Source organism: Rhamphochromis sp. 'chilingali', assembly GCF_963969265.1.
Source record: "Rhamphochromis sp. 'chilingali' genome assembly, chromosome: 2".
NCBI classification, from domain to species: domain Eukaryota; kingdom Metazoa; phylum Chordata; class Actinopteri; order Cichliformes; family Cichlidae; genus Rhamphochromis; species Rhamphochromis sp. 'chilingali'.
Window position 1 is genome coordinate 10,932,266 of NC_137930.1, and position 25,890 is coordinate 10,958,155.

At 36.8% G+C, this 25,890-nt stretch overlaps 1 protein-coding gene across 1 annotated transcript in view; it reads left to right on the forward strand.

Annotated features, from left to right (window-relative positions):
• The window catches only part of LOC308392694 (ras-specific guanine nucleotide-releasing factor RalGPS1-like), a 92,621-nt gene that overhangs the window by 63,772 nt on the left and 2,959 nt on the right, over window positions 1-25,890 (forward strand). The window contains exons 10-20 of the mRNA XM_080875882.1: window positions 2,654-2,791; window positions 5,438-5,531; window positions 11,283-11,350; window positions 17,402-17,528; window positions 18,917-19,068; window positions 19,162-19,210; window positions 19,693-19,773; window positions 20,198-20,303; window positions 21,048-21,140; window positions 23,963-24,068; window positions 24,178-24,269. Coding sequence (XP_080732008.1) covers window positions 2,654-2,791; window positions 5,438-5,531; window positions 11,283-11,350; window positions 17,402-17,528; window positions 18,917-19,068; window positions 19,162-19,210; window positions 19,693-19,773; window positions 20,198-20,303; window positions 21,048-21,140; window positions 23,963-24,068; window positions 24,178-24,269 — 1,106 coding nt within the window. The remainder of the gene's footprint in view (window positions 1-2,653; window positions 2,792-5,437; window positions 5,532-11,282; window positions 11,351-17,401; window positions 17,529-18,916; window positions 19,069-19,161; window positions 19,211-19,692; window positions 19,774-20,197; window positions 20,304-21,047; window positions 21,141-23,962; window positions 24,069-24,177; window positions 24,270-25,890) is intronic.

Consider the following 25,890-nt stretch of genomic DNA (forward strand, 5'->3'; position numbering starts at 1 on the left):
AGGCTTCATTCTATTAATTTCTTTCGTCATTACATGAGGAGATAAAATGCTAAAACACTGCCTGAGGTGTTACTCAGTATTTCCAGTAGATTCCATGATCCTCTTCCATGTGCACACATCTTGTCAACTTGGTGTGTAATTGTTAGTAATAGTTCTTCCTCATCCATTTTAGTAGCCTGCAACAACAGGCCCACTACCCTACACTCTGAAAGTACCCCTACAGGACAAAGGGATGCAGCTGAATACCTTCTCCAAGTCCCGTAACCACATGTAGACTAGTTGAGCAAATGTGGAGTTGAGAAGATGGTGACATGTAATAGCAACAATGTTTACATAGATGCACACAAAAAAAGGAAAAAAACTACAAACCACTCAACTAACAACGAGCTGATAACAGAAGGAAAAAAAAGGTACATTTATGTATATTTATATATTTTCATATACAAAGTAGGCATCAACATTTCATGGCATCACATGCCAGCAACGCCCCTTTCTTTCAGCAGCATCACATCATATCCTGTATCACTTTATGGGATATTATGTGACTATCAGTTACGATAACTTCAGGGGTGGAAGGAATAGTAACTTCAGGTCGTCTGTTACTATACCTAATATCTAGAGTACTGGGATCTGTAATGGCTGTATTCCGAGTATTTCAGTGAGAAACAATAATTATTTTTCCATAGATTCTATTTCTTTTGGTATTCGTATAGCATGTGTATTAGTGTGTCTCTACTCTTGTCACACCCCAGCACATATCTGATTCCCTCAGTTTTAATTTTGCAATCTTATGGGGAGTCCAGTACCTCCTATGAATGATCCTATATGTCATTTTACCCAACAGAGAGAGCCCTAAATTGGCCCAACTTTGTAAGGCGCTCTCAATTTTCTGAATAAGTAGAGGAAGGTTTTCTTTGTTTATGTCTTTTAAACCAGTGCTAAGTTTGTTGCCTAATTATACAAGACTTGAAGGAAGCTATTTAAACCCCCAAATCTTCCTAATATTTGACGGGCTAGACGATGACTTTGCCTCTGATTTCTATACTCACTAAAATTTATTCAACAACCAGTTTACCATTTATTAGGATCATATAATAAAATGTTACTGTGAACTTTCTTTAGTACTGTTGTATTTAGTATGGTTGGCAGTTAGCATACAAGTTTAGCACATTATCACTTCCTTCTGTACTGAATTAAAGTACATGGCTTGCATGTTTGGAAAAACAAAACCATATTTGTGGCCTAACAGCTGACACTGATTTATGTAACTGTGTATGGAACACTTGGGTCATGAGTATAGGACACTACAGTGGAATGGAATGTGGCCATGGCTATTTATAAAATTTTTTGTGTACACTGAATAATAATTGAGAGGGAAACAGAAAGGTATCTACATGGGGTAAATTTCCAACCACTATGCCACTGTGCTGTTGCTTTTACTTAATAAAAACGTGGTTTTTTTGCTGTTTACCGTGGTGGTTTAGCATGCTCTATGGATGTAACCTTAATACAGTCTTTGAACTCAGGTTTTATCAGCTACAGAAGGAAGTATTAGCTAAATAACTGAACATATACCTCTTTGAAAAGGTAATGTGTTTGTTTGATATTTTCACCATAATCGCTTGACCAAAAGCATCTCACTGTTTATAGAACAATATCTTTATACAGTTTCCATCTATTAGTCCCTGGTCTGCAGATTACATATTGTACATTATACAAACACAAAGCTGCACAAATATTGCAGGCACTTTAACACAACACCAGTACTTCTGTGTACACTTGTACACAGTTTTTCTCGGATGAAGGTTGTACCAGCAGTTATTGTTCTTCTTCTTTAATTGAAGATAGTTTTTTGTGACTTTCTCTGGATGTCTGGAGACATTGCAGAATGAATTTAGATCAGGCACCTTTTTGATCATATTATGTGGATATAAAGTTAAATATAAAGTGCAGAAAATGTTCTACATTATTGTATGCGTAGTTATTTTTCTAAAGTACACTGCAGGATAAGGGAGTTTCTGTTCATGCTCAGGGTATGTTTCCACCCCACTATTTTGTAACACTTGAGAAGTTAAAATAAATTGTTGGAAAGTTGGTGACTCAGCAGCTGTTTTCCAGATCACTTGTGACAGAGCTGATGTGATTATTTAAATTGCTTTTACTACAGTTTTTCTTAAATTTTAGTAATTATATTATTCTCCTGAGGTTTGCAACTACCAAAGTCCACTATTCATAACCAAAATCCACAAAATAATTCATGTATTCCAGTTGTAAATAATATGTCCACATCCTTTATAAATGAGTAAAAACATTGCAATGACCAATAAAAGCCTAATGCCCATTTTCACTAGAATCTGTAGTGAACAAGATTAACAGTGTTTATCAGTGTTTCCATATAACACATTTGTGTTAATGACTTCCAGGGGAAATCTTCTGGCAGCTCCTCTAGCTCTCACAATATCTCTCGCTGACATTATGAGACATTGTGAGAAAGACTAAAAAGAACCAAATACAGAAAACACTGATGCTTCCACACATTAAAGCTTTCATTGAAGTAATAAATTCTTCTGTTGAAATCACTGGGTATGCTTTCAAACCCATCATTATTCCTGTTGTTAGAAGAGTTTAACTAGCTTTTTTGTGCCTTCTACAGGGATCTACCTGTTGGACATTATCTACATTGACTCGGCTTATCCTGCATCAGACAGCATCATAGAGACAGAGCAGAGGACAAATCAGATGAACAATCTTCTGAGAGTTATTTCAGACCTGCAGATGTCATGTAACTATGGTAAGACACAATTACATCAGTAGTTGCAGTAGGAACAGTATAGTGTCTGTTTCCTAATCATGTATATATTGATGATCTTCTGACATCAGAGTTATGGTTGTACAGTACTGTGAAAATGTAATTCCTTAATAAAAAAAAAAGCATTTAGTTTTAAAACAGCACTTTGTATTTACAAAGCTTAATTTTGTTTAATATTTAAATTGTTTGATCTGAAACATGTGACAAATATGAAAAAACCTAAACATTTTTCACAGCCCTGTATGTCATAAATCTTTAATATGGATGAAGCCAAAATATGTATGTGTTCATAATAACCCAAGTAGATCACCACTGCAGGATGCTAAAGAAATATGGTCTTTTTAGCTTTTATATGTAAGTTTGGGTTTTTGTATAAAGTTCTAATGGCTTGGCTCTGCTTTAGTTACCCGAGCCTTTATTGCTCTGCTTTGCTTAAGTTACTTTCACTGACGAGTTCAGGAAAATTTTCAAGTGTCTGCCAGTCGAACTAAGTTTATTCAAGTCCTTAATTGTTTTGGCTAGCATGTGGTGTTTCCAGTGTGCTTTGTGTGGGGAGCTGCTGAGTAATAAAAATGTTCAAGATACCTGCATGAAATGTTGCCCCAGACGGAGGGGCGAGTAGGGGTGAATTTCTGCAATAAATATAAATCCTCTATTACTATTCTGAAGCCTTTTAAATGCTTTATTGAAAAAAATCTGGAGATCTTAATTAGTTTAAATATGTTTACCTTTCACTATCTGCAAGTGACTAAAAGTTAGGATTACTCAAATTGTAACTCTAAGCGGGGGAATCATTGAATAAATGAGTGAGTCATTGTAAAGCTTTTGTTTCAGGGAAGTCACTTTTGTGTTTTATCATTTCTGTTCCCAAATATAAGCTTGGCTTGCTGTACCTACATTTTAATGTTATTTTTAAAATGTCACTGCAAAAAAATGGGCAACACTATAATACGCTCAGCTACTAGGGGTAAGTAACTACTGTGTAATAAAATGTAATTACAAGTAATTGATTTGAAATCATGAGTATTTTTACAGGAAAGAAGACAGGCATTGTACTGTAAGCAATTTTAAGCAGAGTAATTAATTTTAAGTATAAGAACAGAGACTCAAATTTTATAAATTTGCCTTTATTGGATAATAACAGTGAAGAGGACAGGAAGCAGGGAGGTGAGAGGCGAAGACATGCAGCAAAGGGCCACGGGTCAGACTCAAACCCCGACTCCTGCTCTTTGGCCATGTGGCATGTGGTCACCTGCTCACACACTGTGCTAAACCGGTGAAATTTAATAAACATGATGAAAAATTATTTTTAAAAAATATTATATTAATACATATAATTCAGATAATTTTAAACTGACAAAATAAGTTCCTAGTCTTCTATAGATGGTAAATCAGTGGGTTGATTCTGTAATTGCTTTGCTGTCATCCTTGTGCGTTATTGAGTGCTAGCGTTATATAAAATATTGTTGTCCAGATAAAAAATTTACTTCTATGTTTTGCTGTGCATTTACACAGGCATAAATGCAAGTCCAAGATAAAATTGCTGTCAAGGTGATGAAAAAAGTATACAGGACTACCAGGAGTCGAGGTGCAAGGCCAAGATAGCGGTGGCAAAAGCAAAGGAAAAGGCTTATAATTAGTTGCACGCATAGCTAGACACTAGGGAAGGATAACCTACATGGAATGCAGACAGTTGGTTAGAAAGACAGATTGAGCTCAAAAGAGTGTGCGCAGATTAGTGTGATGAAAGATAGAAATGTAAATGTTCTGACACTTGTAGCTTATGTTGAGAAGGTGGAAGTGTGAGGTGTGAGCAGCAGTATGGCTTCATACTGTGATGTTTGTTTTGATACTGTTGAGAAGTATAGTGAAGATCAAAAGAAGTTGCACTGTGTCTTTGTGGATCTAGAGAAAGGCTGGTGCAGTACATGTATGAGGACTGCCAGACAGTGATAAGGTGTGCAGTAGGAGTCATTGATGGAAACAAGGTGGACTGCATTAAGGATCAACTCTAAGCCCCTTCTTGTTTGCAGTAGTGGTGAACGGGTTGGCAGATAAGGTCAGGCAGGAGTCTCTATTGACTATGATATTTACAGACGACATTATTATCTAAAGTGAGAATAGGGAGCAGATGGATGGTAGAGAGCCTAGAGAGGTGAAAGTATAAGAGAAGAGAAATGAAAGACAGATTACACGTGGGTGGATGAGAGGTATACAGGTAATAGTATGACTGAAAAAGTTATATAGTTTATAGTTTTACTACTGTTTATGTTCAGTACTGCCATGTTGGATTGTTAACTCTGCTCTGAGTTTCTGAGTGGGAAAGGAGGCTTTCCATTTTCTGACTGGGAACTCTGAATTTCTGACCTACAGCTTACTCGGGACCGTTCCAAAAGTTAGAGAGCTAAGGCTTAAAATTGTTTGGGTGGTGCAGAAGAGGAATAGTGGATATATTGGATAAAGGATGCTAAAGCTGGAACTACCAGTCAAGAGGAAAAGAGAAAGACCACTGAGAAAATTCATGGATGTACTGAAGGAGAACATAGACAAGAGAAGTAACTTTATTTAAAGTTAATTCTCTACCAAGAGTTGTGTTGAAGGTAATTTGCTTTTTCTTTTTTCCATTAGATCACTTGGTGACCCTGCCGCATGTTCAGAAGTATCTGTTGTCAGTTCGCTACATAGAGGAACTCCAGAAGTTTGTAGAGGACGATAACTTCAAGTAAGTGTTTTCAATGTGAATGGCATGGGATTGTGAAATTAATTATTTGACAATTGTTTTATTTCAGTCGATTATGGCAGGCACATAGAAGCATGGGTGTAAGTGTAAAATTGAGGACGGTCAATACACAGGAAGCAAAATGGAAAGGATCTTTTTCAATAGTGTGTCCTTTCATTCAGCAGACATTGATGGCTTTATCTGACAGAGTCTAGGTTGCTCTGCTTGTTTCTTGGTTTCTTAGGGTCACTTTTGTCATCATAATTTTTCAAGTTGGACATAAATGATATGTCATATAAGCTTTAAATATGAAATGAAATATGATATCATTTGGGACGATAGAGCCAACACAGTAAATTTTTCAAGCACTGTCACAAAGCACTGTGCAACAGAAAACAGTAAAAGAAAAAAGAAAATGAGAAGCCAATTATTAGCAATAAAAATATTCAATAAAATAAACAGGTAAGTACAAAATGAAATCATCAACAAAAAAGTTTTTTAAGCAAAAAATATTTTAACTAATTTTAAAAATGAGTCCACAGAATCAGCTAAATGTAGCTGTAGTGGTAGACTGTACCACTGTCCTGGTACCACAGACTGAAAGGCTCTTTCCCTTATAGTCTTTAGTTGTGGATGAGGAACAACTAACAAAAACTCAGAGCTTGGGAATGAAGATGGCAAGTATCTGTTTATTTTGTTAGAAACTCTGATAAATAATCAGGAGTCTGGTCGTTTAGTATTTTTAAACTAATCCTAAAATGTATGGGGAGCCAATGTAAAAAGCATAAAATGAGTGATGTGAACTTGTGTTAATAGTCGGGCCATTTCATTTTGTATAGTTTGGAGATGTGAAAGACATGATTTGTTCAAGCCAGTAAACAGGCCATTACAGTAATATAAGTGTGATGTCACAAATTCTTTGAATATTTGCTTGAGTTCAGCTGAGGAGACTATATGTCACAATTAGGAAATATTCCTTAAAGGAAAGAAACAGGAACGTGACAGATTTTACATGCTAACTGACTTCTGCAATTTTGTTAGCAAATTATTCGAAAAATGGCAATTTTGAAATAGGCAAAAAAATGCCATATAGAGCTGGCATCAAGATTAGATTTGCTCTAGTAAAGATGTTACCTTGGTATGTTTAAAGTAGATTGAATGCAGCCTTGCCTCAGTTAGCTGTTAATAATAGCAATGATGGACCAATCCTGGTGAGAGTCCAGATAGCACTGATGGAGGTAATATCTCTAAGGAGCATCTAGCCTATTAATGTAGTTAAGCTATTAAGTGTAATTAGAGAAAAAGCAGTAAATGTCTTAGGACAACAAGGACCATCTTAATATGTGTGACTCTTTTCTTTGTCACAGAGACAGACACTGGTGAATGATCACTGATAGTGATAGGATGAATCTGAGTGTCTTTAATATAAAAGTAGGGAAGAGGAACAACTTTATTGCCTGACCGACGGGTTTCGGCTTGTGGCCTTCATCAGGCAATAAAGTTGCTCCTCTTCCCTTCAAGTGTTCCTCTTCACGCACCTTGGGAGTAGGTTAAGTTGTGCCAGAAATTTTTGCTTTAATATAAAAGTAGCCTAAGTGAGAATGTGAGTGGTGTTCTATTGAAAAGATAGACAGTCCCTGTAGGGACATATGAATGCAGAGCATTGCAAAGACCAGAATAATTCATTGTTTAAGAATGTCTGTAGCCTGCAGTTCCTTTGAGCTAGTCCTGTACTGAGCCTATAATTTTTTTTGGATTAAATGGCTGGTGAAGTCTCCCCCTATTATGAGTACCTTAGTACCTTGAGACGGCTGTTGTTGTGACAGCAACAACGCTATATAAATAAAATTGAATGGTGAAGTTTATCTTTTTCTTAATGAATATGGCTACAACTCTTTGTTCTGAGTTTTAGCAGACTGTGCATGTGTGAGAGAACTATAGAGAGGTGAGTGTGTCAAGGTGGAAGGAATCTTGAAGAAAGAAGGCTATGTGACAATTCTAAAAGAAACTCTCAAGTATTTGCAGCAAAACTGGGTCTGGGTTGACAACCCAAAACATGTGTCGCTTCTGCTAAAGAAATAACTCCATCACCAAAGTGAATGTTATTGACTGGTGTGCACAAAAACTTGACTTCAGTCCCATTGGAAATCTGTAGGGTGAACAGAAGACCAAGAGCCACAGATTCACCAAAGAAGAACAAGCTGGGATTGCTTGGGAGACGTGAGGTTTCTTGAAAACTATAACAAATGACTTCAGCAAAACAAAATAGACAAATCCGCTATTAGTATCAGGAGGTCTATTTTGACCATGATAGTTTTTGGTTTTGTATAATAATTTTGTTTCTAACAAGATTGGGCTGGTGCAGCACAGTGGGGCAGTGGTTAGCACTGACGCATCAAACAAGAAAGCCCTGGTTTTGAATCCACCATCTGGCCAGAGCCTTTCTGTCTGGGGTGTGCATGTTCTCTTGGCTTCCTCCTATAGTCCAAATACATGCAGTTTGTGTGGTTATATTAATTGATGATTATAAATTGCCCATAGTTGTCCGTGTTGAATGTGAATGGTTTTCTGTCTCTCTGTGTTAGCCTTGTGTGTACCCCATCTCTTGCCTTCTCCAGCTTGGCTCATTTGATGAGGCATGTGATTAATAGTGGGTCAGTGACTACCTAAGAGACAACTCAGAAATAAATACCTGAAGAAGGCTCTTGAATGTAAGGTGAAAAATGTACAAAATTTTTTTAAAGTCCAGTAACTTGCTTTTTAAACTCTCAAGATGTTCATGATGGAAACAAATTCACCTGGGTGAGATTTCCTGAACAAGTACTAAGACACCCAAAAACCACCCTGTGTAGGATGAGCTTGCATGTACAGAAGATGCATCTTATTCAATAAAGTTGACTCATAGGTCATAGACGGTTATTTAGTGGCAAACTGGGCAGGAACACGTGACATGTCTTTTCTTGGCTCTCAAAAAAGTTAATAAATGTAAAGCCTCCATAATATAATTGGTAATCGTTGTGTTGTAAAGGTTTGCTGCTAGTAGTTGTAGCGAGACACAGTGAAAGATACAGTGATCTACCAGTCATTTCTTTGTTATGCTAGGAAAGTGTTCAGTAGGCGCACTGATTAATGGAAACATGTGAACATGCATGCAAATGCAGCATATAACGCAAAAACAGTTTGTATATTTCTCATGAACTTTAAAGTCAGTATTTGGTATTGCCATCTTTATTGTTCAAAACAGCTTTAACTCTTTAAGGCAATCTTTTTTGTAATTTCTTTAAGTAGTCTTCAGGAATAGTTTTCCGGGCTTTTAAAGAACATTCCAAACCTCTTCTTTGGATGTTGGCTGAATGGAACTGTTTCAATAATACTAAGGTCCAATCTCTGAGGAGGCTAATCTAAGGCTGATTGTGTCCTCTTCCCTACATCTTATCAAGGCATTTTATGGCATGAATTTAATATTAAAGTTTTAATCCGTATTTCCAAAGAAATTACAATACTGCATAGTATTGTATACTGCATATTAAATCCAGCAGCAAAAGGCAGATCAAAATGAGACTGGTCTAAAAAGAAACTTTCAGTTACTGGCAGACAAAGACAAGACTTCAACCTTTTGGGGCATTACAAGTAGAGATGGCACGATACCACTTTTTTATGTCCGATACCGATATCATAAATTTGGATATCGGCCGATACCGATATGAATCCAATATAATGTGTTTTTCAATTAATAAAACTGTTTTTTTTAATATCTTGTTGCATTTTGTATAAGTTCATACTCAAGTTTAAATAAACAACAACACTAAAGCTATTCTGTTATACCTGTATGTAAAAAATACACTGCACCCAAAATATTTCATAGTTCAGCAATACTGATCAATCTAATAATCTTAAACCTACTCCATCCTTCCTATTCTGGTATTTTAAAGAGTACTTAGCAGAAATATTAAGCAACCTAACTAATAGGGTTGCAAACTCCCAGCAAAAAAAAATAGGGAACCACCCCCCACCTCATGATGCTTAATCAACGTAATCAACTTTAATTTGATGCAGTGTGGGGAAAAAAAATGCACAGAAATAAATTATTTTTCAAGAATAATTAAATAGATTCCACATCTTTCTTCAACAGAACTGCAGACTGCACAGATGGTATCTTTCCAAAGGAAAAAGTAGTATAGCTTACTAGGGTATATTAAACTTAACAGTTACTATATACAATCATGGACTTCTATACATTTTACATCAGATTAAAACTTTGGGTGTAAGATTCAGATAATTATTTATTAAACGCTAGACATTTTAAATGAGAATAAGAAAGAAAAGTATGTCTTTGTGCCCCCTTTTCCCTGTTAATGCCCTATCGGCCCCCCTGGCTAAACTTTGCTAGATCCGCCCCTGCACAGTTACCAGCCGTCAGCTACGTAGAAAAGGATCCTGGTCTAGAAAGTAATATTAAATAAATTCTAACAAAAGCTTATCAAGGTTAAACGTGCTGCTGTTGTTCAGCCGCTGGTTTCCTCTTTCTGGTGCAAAGTGGGCCAAAAACAAAGAAGAGAGACGGACTCGACAGAAAAGCCGATCAGCTGATCATTAATCAGTTTCACGACTGAAGTACCAGCAGGAGAGGGAGGGAGAGAGAGGCAGTTGCTCCATATATCGGTTGTTAAGCTTAACGTGGGAATGCTTTACAAACATTCAGAGATGAACTTACACACTTGCTTTACTTCTCTCTGGGATAACTTCCTCGGAGATGAAATGCCACCAGTTTGGTAGCGAGGCTACAAATACGCACAGCCGCTCTATCACGTGATGCATACTGCTCAGAGTGCTACGGTTATGAGCTGAGTTACGCCGTGTTGCAAGTTTTGTGAGGTGCTTTTTTTGATATTTAATGGATCAGATTACATTTTTTATTTCTCTCCGATATCCGATCCAGTAATTTACGTCAGTATCGGACCGATACGATACGTAATATCGGATCGGTCCATCTCTAATTACAAGGCTTGTGTTTTTCATTAAAAAGACATGAATAATAACTAATGATTAAATACTGAGTTGTTTATAAGCACATAGTGAGTGAAAAAGCTGAGTGAACAAGAAACAGTGCATCATGGGACGCCCCCAGCAGTCTAGGCCTATAGCAGCATAAATAAGGATTCAGGAGGATTCAGGGTCACCAGATCCAATCTTAACTATATACTTTATCAAAAAAGACAGTCCTACATATTTGTTTAATATGCACAGGACATATCCAGGTCAAAAACTAGTCCAAGACTCCTAACAATATTACTGCTGGCCAAGGTAATCCTATCCAGACTAAGTATGTGTTTAGACTATGTTAAAAAATGAGGAGTGGCAGCAGTAAATCTATCTTTCCTCATTTTTACATTTAAAAAAATGTTGCTTAATGCTGTCTGTCTCAGCCCCAGTAAAACTGCATATGCTGTAAGAAATTTGTGGTGATGTGGCAAACAGAGACCAAAGAAAGTGATTGATATTTTGCGAGTATTATGGGCGACGTAACTGCTTGACCTAAGACTTGAGATATAAAAGAAAGTGTGAGTGAGACGGCTTCTATGTAGAAGTAACACAATGCTAATTAAAAGAATTTTCTTCATCAGCAGATGATGTGACATCGCCTTACTCAGTTGCGTAATGTTTAGTGTGTTTAGTAAAATCTGAAACTACCTTTTAACTGACAAACACAACAGCACTGAGCTCTTTTATCTAATGGAAACATTTGTGTTACAGGCTTTCTCTAAAGATTGAACCTGGCAACAGTTCCCCTCGCATTGCTTCTTCTAAAGAAGACCTGGCAGGTAAGTCACACATGGTTGAACTGCACTGATAAAAAGCCCTGCAGATATCCACCACTTCCACCAAGTTGTACTCAAAACAAAAATTATTAGCTTTTTCTGTCAAGTCTGCAAGGCGAGGTTATTATAGTTACCTGAAAATGAACTAAAAAGTTCAACTAAATGTGAAAAAACATTTTAGTTAACTGAAATAAAAATAAAAACTAGACTTAAATTTTTTTTTAAAGTAACTGAACTGATTTTTGTGGAGGAAATTTGCTTTGTTTTTAGTATCTATTAGTTTGGTTAAAAAAAGAATTGCAACTTGCCTGATGACTCATTGATAGACACGTTTATTGTGTGTTTATTGTAATACCTGTGCTAATTTTCCAAGCCCTCCATGCAGTAATAAATTTAAAAGATATAACTGTGAAACGAATGAAAACTAAAGTAAAACTAAACATTTTAGAACAATAAAAACTAAACTGAAATAAGAAAATCCAAAAACCTGAAATGGAAAAAGGAAATAAAAATAAAACCTAATTAGAAAATACAAAACTATAATAACTCTGCTGCATGTTCATGACCGTTGAGTTTTCATAAAAAGTATATGTAAAGTACACTATGTGAAGTGCCCTGATGACAGTTGTTTTGCTTTGGTGCTATGTAAATTTACCTGGGCCCTGATAATTCAATTCTGAATTGAACTGAATTGAAATGAACACTAGCATTTAGCGTCAGTATGAACATTTACTTTACACTAAAAACAGAAAAAAAAATTGGGTGTGTTAAAAAGAATAATCAGAGATAAACACAACTGTTCCTGTGGTGAAACAGATCACGCACACACACAGGCACACACATATGCTTTTCTGTAGCACTGTAGTTCCCACAGGTACTCCTACTGTTCATATTTTCACCATTTCAGTAACCAAGTGAAAGCTATCAGTAGCTAACAACATGAACAAAGAAGCCATCCTCTTTCTGTTTCCGTTGTAAATTAAACCTTCATTTTTTACAGTATCGTGTACCTGGTGGTTTAGACTCTAATGGTGTATTAGTTTATAGTCATTACATGCGGGTGTAACCAACATTTACTTCATAATGTCACATACTGTGCTTTGGTGCACTGCACTGATAGAAACATTTACCATTTAAGTGATGGTGTTCATTTATTAGTGTAGCATGATGAAGACTACATTCAGGGTTATTTTCTACCCATCTCTACCAGGAAGTAATGTCAGCATCATACAGCCAGACTCAATTGAACTACAGATACCTAAAAAATTGTATGTTATTTCCCACCCGTTGCCTTGTAAATACTATATGATACTGGTTCTTATATAGCACTTTTCTACTCTTCTGAGCACTCAAAGTGTTTTACACAACTTGTGCATTCACCCATTCACACCAATTCGCACAAGCACATTGTTCTAAGTGCTTTCTAAGAGTCTAATCTGTTTAGCTAGCTAGCTTGATTGAAATAGAAACAAACAAACAAACAATAAAACACACACAAATGTAATGAAATTCAGTTATTAAACATAAACTAAATTGCCAAACACACATATGAATTTGAGTGGCATCCCATATGGTATGTGGCCGACACCATATTAAAGCATACATAGCCTTTAATATGGTGTCGTCCCACTGTTTGCAGCAATAACAACAGCTTCAACTCTTGTGGGAATGCTTTTCACAAGGTTTAGGAATGTCTTTATAGACTTTTTTTAGGATTCTTCTGGAAGTGCAGGTCAGACAATGCTGTTGAATGAGAAGGCCTGGATTTATATCATCCCAAAGGTGTTATATCAGATTAAAGGAAAGACTCCTGGTAACCACTAAAACAAAACTCATCAGTCAAATTGCCGGACAGATACGCCTACCTCCTGGAGAGTGTTGTTCCCTTAATTGGCTGTTGTGAAGGGTTTCTCTTCACCATGGTAATGATTCTGTGATCATCCACCACTATTTTCTTCTGTCTGCTATTCCTAATGTAGCAATTTCTTGGATGTTCTCCCCACCCCCAACCCTCAACAAAAAACATTTGCAGCTCAAGGATGGCTTGTTTCACCTGCATGGAGACCTCGTGTGACCGCATGTTTTTTTCTCAAAATGTAAATGACCCCCCTTATTGTTTTCATTGAATGGGAAACAGGTATTTTATATACTTTAAGTATATCCACAGTCTGTTTAGAATCACCAATAAACCTGACATCTCTCTTTGGACAAATTTGTGTGTATAGGTGTTTTTCTTTCAAGGCGGCTCCATAGTGTAGTAGTTTACATGTCTACTTAACAAGTAAAAGATCTTTGTTTGATCCCTAGCAAAGACACATATAGTTTTGGAGTTGCGTCAGAAAGGGTATCTAATGTAGACAATCTGCCAACTTAAAGATGCAAAGTTCTCTGCTTTGGAGTAATGTGTTTTAATTTTAAAAAATGCTTTGATGAGGCAAAACATTCTAATCAACCTCATATAAAGTGAATAGCACTAATTATATTGTGACGGAGTCAGAAGCATGAGAAACTCAGATCTTTTGCTTTTTATTTAGTTTTTATTTATCAGGAACCATGCACAGTGGCACTTATCTCATATGCAAAAACGTATTTTGTATCAGATTTAACTACTAGTTCATTTTAATTTGCAAATTCTGGGCAGGTGAATATAATGAAAATAAATCTCCAAGTAAGCATGTTGGATGTAAGAGAAATGGTGTAAAGCTCATGTGATATCCAAGACTCACTGGTACTTCTTTAGTGCTTTTTTTACTCTAGTTGAGACTTCATTGAAGCGTAAGCGCTTCATTCTGACGACAACATTCGCAGAAACACTCCCTCTCCAATTAATATATGGGGCATCTCAGGGCTCAGTATCTTTCCCAAAGATACTTTGACATGTAGACTGGAGGAGCTGGGGACTGAGGCATCTGGGCATTCTCCTGAATTACAATGCTCTGCTCTCATCCAGCTGGCTAAGTAGATAAGAGCAACTAGAACCTGCAATTTAATTGTGCAGTGCTAGAGTAACATAGCAGCAACCTTTTTGTTAAAGCAGTTTTAGATTAGGCACCAGTGGAAAAGATGTTGTAGACATCCAGATTTTGGAGGCGTGGTTTCAGTTTAAAAAAACAACAACAGAAAACTAATATAGGGGTGAACACAATGTTTTGGCTAACTAAGGGATTACCTGATTTTCTGTCAGCAGGCTGTCTCATACTGTAAGTGCATGATAGCAGCTAATGGTACTCTCCTCTTGTTGCTTTGATGAAAATTTTCAGTTACATAACATGGCAGAAAAGGGGTGTTCTGGCTGTGTCCACTGTCTTGTTGGCTCAGTCAGTATAAACAAGTCTCATGCACTTCACACAATGCCAAACAGAAGAATTTGGTTTGCTCACTCTCTTTGTGTAAGACTGAGAAAATGTGGTGGACTGAACTGATCAGTTTCACCATCACTGTGTCTGACAAGGTGAAACCGTCTAAATGTTGCTGCTCTGTGTGACGTTAGAACCCTTACAATTTTCCATTCTCATTTTAATAATTGTCCTTGTAAGCCTGTGACTGAATTCTTCGTGGCAGAGACTCCTCACTGTGGTTGATTTCATCCAATCTGTTTTGTAATGTCTGAGCAGCAGATCAAAAAGCTAAACAAGCCTGTATGTGTGCTTGCCGCACAATCACTGGGAATGACTGTTCAAAGAACTGTTGTAAGGTAACAGCAGAATTTTACTGCTGCGGCCAACCTGCCAGGCCTGCTTTGTATGAATTGCTTCTCCCGTTGGCTGTCTGAGAAAAACTAAAGGACTGGTTTTAATTTAAATTATAATCTTTTCATCACACAAAACTAATATCTTTTAATCTTTACAGCATACAGACAGAGTATAAGCAGCATGTATTAACTTCAGTAACAACAAGAAGAGGCAGTCCTCCAGCAGCAGAACCCTTATCTCAACATCATGGAGTTACTCTGAGATTACGAAAACAGGCAAAAAGCACTAAAACAATATGTTTGCTAAGTACCTTCAAAACTGCTTATATCAAGAAACAATGCTATTTAAAGACAAAAGCAGCAAACAAGAGTAGATTTGATTTTTGTGTGTTTTTGTGCTTCTCAATATTGTAAAAGTCATTTTAGTTTGAGTCACTCTCAATCTAATTTGATCTAAAAGTGAGCTAAACCAGTTAACCTGTCTCATAATAACCTAAAAACAGATCCAACATTTTCTAGCGCATTCTGAAAATGCACTTTTCAGCACAGTGTGTCTCAGTTTTTCTTTTTTTCCTCCACATCATTCTACTCTTATTATGAAGAAATGCTGCAGTCATATATTAAGGACTCTTGTCAGCATATCATTTTGGCTTAACTGTTGTTCTTTGGTGAGATATGGGAGGCAATGGATAATGTTTTATTTCTTAAAAAAGGCTGAAAAACACACAATGATTCCCACCTCTTGCTGATGAAACTAACCGCCAATAAAACCACTCTCACTTAGAATAGTTACAATCATGTGGTAAATTAAAGAAAATACTTTTGGCAATTAAAGAAATGAAAATTAGAGTTTTCATTAGACTTATTCTGCTGAGTGTGAATGTTTCCAGAGCAAGCAACAATAATCCAAACCAGCAGGAGCTTTTGTCAGCTGATAATTAAGCCATATTAAGAACGTTCTTTCCTAGAAAAATCACTTTATTCCCAGTTTTGGGAAAAGAAACTGCCTTAATGTGTGTTATATTCCTTCAATTTACCTTTACTGCACTGCAATACTGATTGCTAATAGAGCTCTAAATCTATTCCTCCTGCTGGTAGAACGATTCTGATTTCAACAAATTCCACATTACATCATGACTGGGAATGCATCTGCTTTCCCAACAACCCCACCAATAGACACAATCATATACAGCTGCTTGTATGTCTTTTTTTCAGCTCTGTATGCTCCATATGAGATCAAAAGATCCTGCTATACTAAAAAATCTTTAAAAAAAAATAACTTCATGCAAATCTAAAGTGTTCAAAGCTGAACATGCTGAACACAGACTGGCCTTATGGTCAAATGGTCAAAATGACTGGCCCCCAGTGGGTTTCCAGTGAGAGGGAAGGCACAGTGAGTCAGAGGTTCCACTGGCGCAGAAAGCACATAGGAACAGTGGATCAATTTACTAGTCCATCAGCAGTGCTGCCAGAAACTGTGACTGGACTGATGATAAATTTATGTAGGCACTTACACGGGATGACTGCACTGATTAATTATGTTAACAAAGGCTTTTATGTGGTCAGTTTGCACCTTACCAGTGCCCTCTAGTGGCTGTGGTGTTGAGTTGTTTTTTTAATACACCCTGAGGTCTCAGAGTGTGGCCAGCAGGCCAGTGAAAGCCCTTGGTACCTTTTTATGTGCATTTATAAGGAATGCACTCTTACTTCTAAGCCCTTTGAAATGAGAATAAGCATATGCATGTATGTGTTTCATTTGTAGCATCCCATTAAATGTAAACCCTGTTTAAATTCAAGTCTGAAAAGATTTGTGATCGGCCAGAGGTCCTCTGTCATAAACTATATTTTATTTTAGTGAATTTGTTTCACACACTAATTGAATTACAATATGATTATGGGTTTTGTTGATTTTTGGCCAGTGATTTCACAAAATCCTGCTTTAATGCTCCATAAGCCTTAATTCTCTGCATTGTTAATAATTGATCTAGTTTCTAATATCAGAAGTGTTCTTTGTGCCTTAATATATTATTTAAGGTCTCACACAGACTAGTAACCAATAAGCGGCACATAACCTGAAAGTCTCAATACCAGGCAAATAAAGGACTCGCACTTGTTCCACTGCTGCTTTTGTTTGCTACTTTGAAGATGTGAAAGAAAGAAATTCAGATATACAGTAACCAATTTATCATGAACCCTTTTTTTGCGCTGTCAGAAGAAAATCATTGTGAAATAATAAATGTGAATGGGATTAAATAAGACACATGAGTTTCAAGTAACCAAAGTAGCCTACTACAAGTCAATTTAAAAGAGTTGCACATAAGTAAATTGCACATAAGTACTATTAATGACCTTTTATGTTTCAGGTCTGTGTGAGGTATCAGCCTCTATGAGGTATAACCGACGACCTACTTGCCCTGATGCGTCTGTGGGGGTTCATATTCCCACCCCCCCTCCCTCTCACCACAGGAAGAGTCACAGTCTAGGAAACAAGTAAGCAGAACAAGCTATTACCAATTTTAATAGTAGTAATAATATTAAAACAATATTATTAAAATAATTCATCCTCATGGCATGTTCTTGTTTAACATTTTGGAGCACAAGCCTTTATTAGGGAATTAAACAGACTTCACTGAAAGCAACACAGAAAAATACAGTGTACTGAATACAAATAATATGAGTGCTCATAGAAGGACAAACTAATGCTTTTTTAAAAGCAGTAAAATCCAAGTCATTCTTGGCCTATAATGTATAAATCCAAAATGTTTCCAAAAAGCTTTCATTGACTGGTATGGAAAGGAATGGTTGTAATATGGACAGTGCACTGTTATGGGGGTGTAGGTAGTCCCATAGTCCAATTCATGGTCTGCAGTGTACAATGACTGATCCATGGTTGCCCATTGTTTCTGTATCTGTATTCTCCAGCTGTTTGATCGTTTTGTACACATCAGTATTGTCCTCAACAAAAGCAGAGTAATGAGTTATAAACGAATCTGACTTGGAAAAAAAAATCTGTGTAATATAATAACTCTGTAAGGTTGTCATTGCCTAACTGGTGTTTGGAATTCCCATGCTGCTCTGTCCATATGAAGGGGTGACAAACAAATGAGAGTTACCCAACAGGAAGCCATTAAGGACATTAAATAACCTGCCTTAAATGAAGACTTACTGTCTTTCTATAAACTGTTTAAACCATTTGAGATGCATTCATGTTATTTGTAATTAGTAGTATGGTGTGTTGGTTATGGAATATTGGTTTATATTTGACAAATATCATAGACTTTACATGCATTCAAAATATTATTTAAAAATAGAGGACTAATGTAATGTTGGCCGTTTCCAACAGAGCGCGATAAAATGGTAGAAAGATGGGAACAAAAGAAAGAAAACACATGCAACATGTTAGGCACACTTGTCGAACTCCAGGCCTTGAGGACCGGTGTCCTGCAGGTTTTAGATGTGTCCTTGATTCAACACAGCTGATTTAAATGGTTAAATTACCTCATCAAGATTTCTTGAAGTTCTCCAGAGGCCTGGTAATGAACTAATCATTTGATTCAGGTGTGTCGACCCAGGGTGAGATCTAAAACCTGCAGGACACCAGCCATTGAGGCCTGGAGTTCGACACCCCCGTGTTAAATGAATGAATTCTTGTCCAGAAAATAATATTGTCTTTTATGCTTGTTCACAGTTATAGAACAAGAATAGAACAAGCAGAAAAAAGGATGATAGATTCAAAGTGAACTTCAAGGCCATGAAATGCTTCTGTTACCTACAATCAGTGTTCAGGATTTCTTTACCTGAGCCATGACATGACACATAAAATGTACAACCAGCATCTCTGTTTCATTGATTGTCTGATGGTTGATCTCTGTCCACAGTGTGATGTGTCAGTATGGCATGTCAGAAAGCAGGAGTGCCACATTTCCTATAGAGAAAACACGACACCTGCTAGATGACAGCTTCTTAGAATCTCAGAGCCCAGTCAGAAATGATCCGCACAGTACATCTGTGTCCAATGGCCTGTCATTAGGTATGTGTGATGAAAATATTCCCAAGTATTCAATTTATTAGCAAAACCAAATCTTTAGACTTTTACATTTGTTTTTCTTTTTTCCTATGATAGGCAGTAGTGAAAGTTCCTTTTGGGAGGAGCTATCACCTGCAGTGGAGAGGTGAGAGACAATTATAATTGTAACAATTTTGAAATAGGAATTTTTTTTAAATGACAGTTTTTTCCCCCCACAAATTTTCACATTAACGGGGAAAAAGAACTTTGTTTTAAAACCACTAATAGGTTGTAGTACAATGAGATGAAAAGACTATTATCAACAGTATTTTGGTCAGTCCCTTTAGAATTTATCACCCCGCTGTCCTTATACTGAAGCTATGATAAATTCATTTTAAAATTTTCAATGAGGCTTAAAGTTATTAGAACAGCAGTTCTCTGTAGTTAACAGATATTCCAAAAAGAGGAAATGCAATTTTGCAAATGAGGTAGATTATTTTCTGTGTAGAGGCTGGGAGTGGACAATATGACATGTTTAGTCATATATTACTGTAAAGTGTTGACTTTGGTTTACACTTCGGGTTCGATGATGTTGAGCACTGACCTATCCAACCACGAAGGCTGACTATGATAATTTATGACAAACAGGGGCCGCATGTATGCAACACTGGGCCCGAACTGGAGGGTCCCTCTTCGCAACTCTCCCCGGAGCCGAAGCTATGTTTACAGGTACAGTGAATCAACAAAGTAAGAAATTAGTATTACAGTCTTAAAAGAGAATGAAGTCATTATTTGTATTTGACACACATGTTTATGTTTTAACTCCCTTCATTTCCTGACTGCTTGGATGTTAGAATTATGTTGCTTTGCTTTCCACTTAATTAAAAAGAGATTTTCTAGTTATAGAAACACTGACTGTATTTTGTGATATGGTCATTGTTTAAGTCTCTAAAGTGTCCGTTTACCAAATTAAGTAGGAAAACACCACACAGTGACGTTCATGGTTTGCCAGCAGCTATTTTTAGAAACAATTATGGATGTTCCTTTTGTTTAAAGAGTCTCTTAAAGGTAGCTTTAACTGCACTCACTGAGCTCTGAATACTGTTTTAGTTGCTTACAGTGTTAAATGTTCTTTACTACCCAACATCCTTAGCTACTCTGCTACCAACTCCTGCTATGGATGCAGTGAAGCTGGTAGAGTGACCATTGAAGGACCACTGCGAAGGAAAACACTGCTGAAGGAGGGACGAAAGCCCAAGGTATGGTGAACTGTTAAGAGATATACTCTAAAACACTTCTTCAGTAGAGACTCAGAGAAGAGAAACACACAGAACTTCTTGCTAGCAAGGGCAGCCTCCAGAACTGAGACTCGCACTGAGGACTGCCCTGGTCTTTATTTATATGCTTCAGTGAGCGTTTGTTCCTTACATTGGAATGTGGAGGTATACGTGTGTGTGTGTGTGTGTGTGTGTGTGTGTGTGTGTGTGTGTGTGTGTGTGTGTGTGTGTGTGTGTGTGTGTGTGTGTGTGTGGGGTCAGAGTGTGGCCCCATAAACGACTTCCCTTAACCTGCTGGTCTGGAAAATCCAACAGTTCATCTATATGTAAAAAAACACTTAGACTAAAACTGACATAGCTACGTTAATCCTACCGTAAAAGAATAAGACAAGGTACGACCTCTCCCATGCTCCTAGGATGTGGGGGTGAACGCCAGAACACCCTGGAATGTTACAGACCTCCTAGGATGAGACATTCTTTCAATATGCCACCAACTATATACTTCTAAACACAAATGATTACATGCAGTATTCTACCATATGCAAACTTATATCATTAAAAGATTATACTGACTACTAAGTACAATTTTCCATTGACATGAACTTTCATTGTTGTTTAAGTGAGTTATTTTGCATTCAGTCTAGTACTGAATATCAGCAACTTAAAAAAAAACTGTGAGCTGACAGTGAGCTGTTTTCAGCCTCTCTATATATTTCTCTCTAACAGTTGTCCTCGTGGACCAGATTTTGGATCATTTTGTCTGGATCAACACTGACGTTCTATGGAGCGAAAGCACTGAGGGACTCTGAGAGGAAGCATGTAAGTGTGATGCCTTGGAAACATGAGTCTACACCTAAAGTCATGTGAAAAAGAAAATACCCCCTCTTCCAGTTGTAAGGTTTTATGTATGAGCACATAATTACAAAAAAGTCTGTTCTTTACTGTGTTTAAACTTTATTTAAATAAAAGCTCAAATGAAAAACAAAACGAGACAACTGAAAAATGAAGGAGTGTGTGAAAAACTAAATACACCTAATTAGGGCTGCAATTAGCAATTCCTAGTTATTGAGTATTATGTTGATTAATCAAGTAATTGGATAAGAAATGCTTTTGTCTTATTAATGAAGACTAATAAATATTCAAAATAGAAAAAACACAGGTCTGAACTGCTCATTGGTTTGCATTTCAGAAATTGCAAGGTTTTAAGTTTAACTGCATACAACATCTGTCAAAAAATGTTTTGATTGTATTTAACCCATATAAAATTTTATGTTTTTAAAGAAAACATTTTCTTAAATGCATAACTAACTAAATTATCTCAAGTACAGTCAAAGCTCAAAGTAAAATAAAAAAAATGCATAAAATAAAACTGCCTATACTCTGCTTTTATGGAATGCTTTCTTAGGGCCCCAATATATCATTTTGTCATTTTAGTTGGCTTTTGGGACAAAAGCAGGTAGTGTGACAATGATAAAATAATAATAAAAGCATTAGGAATTATTTGACATTAACCTTGTCCTTAATTTGGTTGTACTAGATCATGGCAAGTGAAACAAACATGAAACTCTTTAGAACAGAGGCTCCAAATTTGATCTTATTACTGAAAATATATTATTATTGTTATTATAATTATTAGTGTGACTACTAGACGATGGCGGCCCTTTTGTTTGGCTCTCTGTTAGTGTTCTATTGTGTGTTTTTCTTTCCGGGTATGCTTTCAGTGCATTGGCAGTGTGTTTGGTATCATTGTCATGATCTTCACAATTAGATGCACTATTTTTATTTCTTAAGAACTTGACTTTCAGACACTGTTCATGTGGTGTAGGGTTTTTTTTTATTTATTTATTTATAACTGTCACTTCTTCATTTGTGCTTCACATGTCTGGAAATACACACTGCATTGAGCTGACAAATGCCAAGTTTTCAGTAACAGCTCTTTGAAAAGCAACTTGTTGAAGAAAAAGTATGCTTCTATGCCTGTCAAACTGTGTTATTTGTGGCACTTTAGTAGATTCAGCTAACACAATGTGATCAAATGATGTGTTTTTGTGACAGCCATCTAGTAACAAAATAACAAAGTTTTTATGTTCGAATGATTGTGTAAGTGGGTTATTAAACAAAAAAATCATTCCACTGAAAATGGTCAGGTAGTAAGGACTGGTCTTTAAATGAGTAAAAAAGCAGCCAATGCCTAACGAACAATCTTGAAATGCCTTCAGAAAACCTGGAAAACTGTTGCTCAAGACCACTTTTAAAAAAATACAAGGAAGTCTGACTCCCCGGGGTGCTGTGTAAAATGTCATCAGAAACAGAATGTGATTATTTTCCAAACTAACTAATTAACCCATCTTTTATTCAGAACAGAGCATAGGAAACATATCAAATATTTAAAATTAGAAAATAATGTTATAAAGAGTTTGCGCAAACCAAGTTTATTGTAATTTTTTATTAATTTTCAATATCTGCAGCAGTGAATAGGGAAATTTTTGTGACTACTGGATGTAATAATTTCAGATTTCTACAGTCATATGATGTGAAAATGATCACAGATGTACCTGAGGACATATTTTATTTTATGTGATGTTTGCAGAAAAATATTTGTGTTCCAATTATTATATATTTTTTTTATATCTGCTCATGCAGGAGAGAATGGGATAATATAGTGATGTAAAAAGCTAAAAATTTTAAATGCTCCCACCATAAACCTTGAAAATCTTCATAGCTCCACTTGAAGATAGCTTGAACAAGAATATAGAGTTAATAAAAAAAACTTGATAACAGCTTGGTTATATTCTTAGATATACTCCATTGTACAGCAGGACCTTGAGGCAATTTTGCTGCAATGTCCATTCCTGGAAAGATTAACAAATGTCTGAGGTGTTTTCCACCTTATTGCTTTAGAATTATGGGCTTTAAATTGTTTGGAAATGTTCTTATTACACTTCCTAGATTAATTGCTGATGTCTTTCCTATTCTTTTATAGAGGTAGTCACAGGTTACTTAATTCCTATGAAAACAGATAAGGCTTTCCGTTACAAATTTGCACAGTGGTGCCTCTTTATTCTATTATGTTTTCTTTCCTGTTCATAGAAGAAATGAATGAATTGGTCGTCATGCATCAAATGCTGAAAATGAGAAGTTTATTTTTCCTAAAGCCTCTCCTCATTTTGAACAACACATTTGAAAAATGATGGAAAGGAACGTGTTGAATCCGTGTCGCAAAACTCTCAAAGTTAGAACTCATCTCTCCACATCACATTTTTGTCTTTTTCTAGTCTAGAACACACTAAGCTTGTGCTCTGCTGTAAAGTTGTAAGGAACTTTGATCTAACCCAAATGGTTAGTACTGGACAACTGGTCAAAATTTCTTGTGGCAAGCTTTAGTGAACAGTGATGACAATTGGACAATTGTCCAAGATATGGCGGGGCATTTGGAAACTACACACTACACTACTACACATAAAGATCTGCTGCTAATGTCTTGACACTTTCAGAGAAACTATGTCCACATTTTGGCTTTAAGTGTGTATTGCACAGCCACATAAAGTTGTATTTAAGGTGAAGGTTTTCCCCTGATAAGTGCAGAATTGTACAGTGAGGGCAAGTGGATAAATTCATTTTATGCTCTGTGTTTGCCACAGTACAAGTCAAGGCCTTGTAAAAAAGTTTGTGTGACTGGCTGGATGGTGGTACTGCCAGATGACCCAGCCCGACCCAACATCTTCCAGCTCAGTGACCCAGAAAAAGGTCAGCCTCCCACCATCAGCAAAACTTGCCTATTTTATTTGTCTTTTTTGTCTTTATTCATGTGACTATTTTAGATACTCACATGAAGACCATTTATGTCACTTTACAGGCAATGTTTACAAGTTCCAGACGGGGTCCAGGTTTTCAGCAATCATCTGGCACAAAAACCTAGAGGAGGCTTGTAGAAAAAGTAGACCTCAGGTAAGCTAAGCACACACAACATATCGTTTGGCTCGCTCGTCTGGTTTGGTCAGATTAAACGGTCCTTTTTCATTAAAACGTGATTTAAACAAATTTCATTTTATTTTATTAAAGCAGTATTCCTTCTTGTGTTGTATTTGCAGCACTGGTTGAGCTCAACTAGGTCCTGTTTATTTTTGAGGAGTAGCAGCTCTACTCTGAACCACTCTTAAATGACTGAACTCCTCATCCTGTCTCTGAGAGGCCAGTCAACCTTTAGAGAAGGTTTGCTTAAACCACTAGCATCTGCTAGCTTATTCTTTCAGTCACTACCTAAAGCTCATGACCATAAGTGAAGGTAGGGACATAATAAATAAACAAAACTACAGCTTTGCTAGGGATCAATCAGCTGATTTCAGTTCGTGTGTCAGAGGAGAAAAATAGTGGCGCAGTCTCCATCGTGGATATGGACATTACTTTTATTTTTATTGCACAAAAGGATGAAAGCGCGATGGTAAAGTGGAGACTTTTCAAGGACAGAAACAACTGCATTATACTGTTAACACAATTTTGGAACTTTGCAAGCACCTGCAAAGGAAGCATGCTAACATTAAGCTAGCCAAAAATCTAGAGTGATATTAAAGCTGAGTAAATGCTCACTCCAGCCCAGCACCATGATAAAGTGAGCTGCTGCTGAACTTCAACAGGTAACAAACTGATGAGCAGTCAGGCTGCAGGCTCTGTTTCTACCGGTTCAAGTTTCTAAAGTAGAATCACTGTGGCAGTTGCTTTAAAGCAGGAGTGTCAAACTCCAGTCCCCGATGGCCAGCATCCTGCTTGCTTTTGAGATATCCCTGCCCTACCTGCTGCTGATTACCTGGATCAGGTGTGCTTTGCCAATAAGAAGCTACAAGGGCAGGTTAGTTGGAAAACAAGCAGCACAGCAGCCCTCGAGGTCTGGAGTTCAACACCTGTGCTTTAAAGTCTCTTTGTGCTGGTTTCCATCTCTGATTTGTCCTGGTGTGTGGGGGCTGTAGCTTGTAGGTTTATATTGTTAAATAGTAATTATGAGACTGTGTGTTTCAGATCATTTTACAGAGTAAAATGAAAGTAACATAACAAGTAGTATAACCAAAGTCTGTCTTCTGGGTTAATTAAGTAACTTACTGTATTAATTTTAAGAAAAATTGTTCTGTGTAATATGTGCAATGATTAATTTTGAGTAATGACCCCAACACTCATCACAACAAAGAGAAGAAATGCCTCCAACATGCACAAACATTTGACCATGCAGCATGTAATTAATTTTCATGAATCAAAGTGGAGCCAAGAGTGATATCAATAATGTAATTGGAATTGCTAAATTCTTATCAATCCCTAGTCATCATTCTCTTCGCCACAACAGACTGGTACAGGATCTGCCTCACTGAAGTCACAGTCCCAATCTGTGTGTCAATATTCTGCTTCCCTCACTCATGAACAACATCTCAAAGACTCCTCCACTTGGGGCAGCAGCTTGTCCCTAATGAGTACTGTGCACTCCGCCCTTTTCCAGCTGAGGACCATGGCCTCGTTCCTCATTCTTAATCTTTTATAGAATCATCAGACAGATGATGTTGTTTTGTGTTTAGTGAATCAAAAA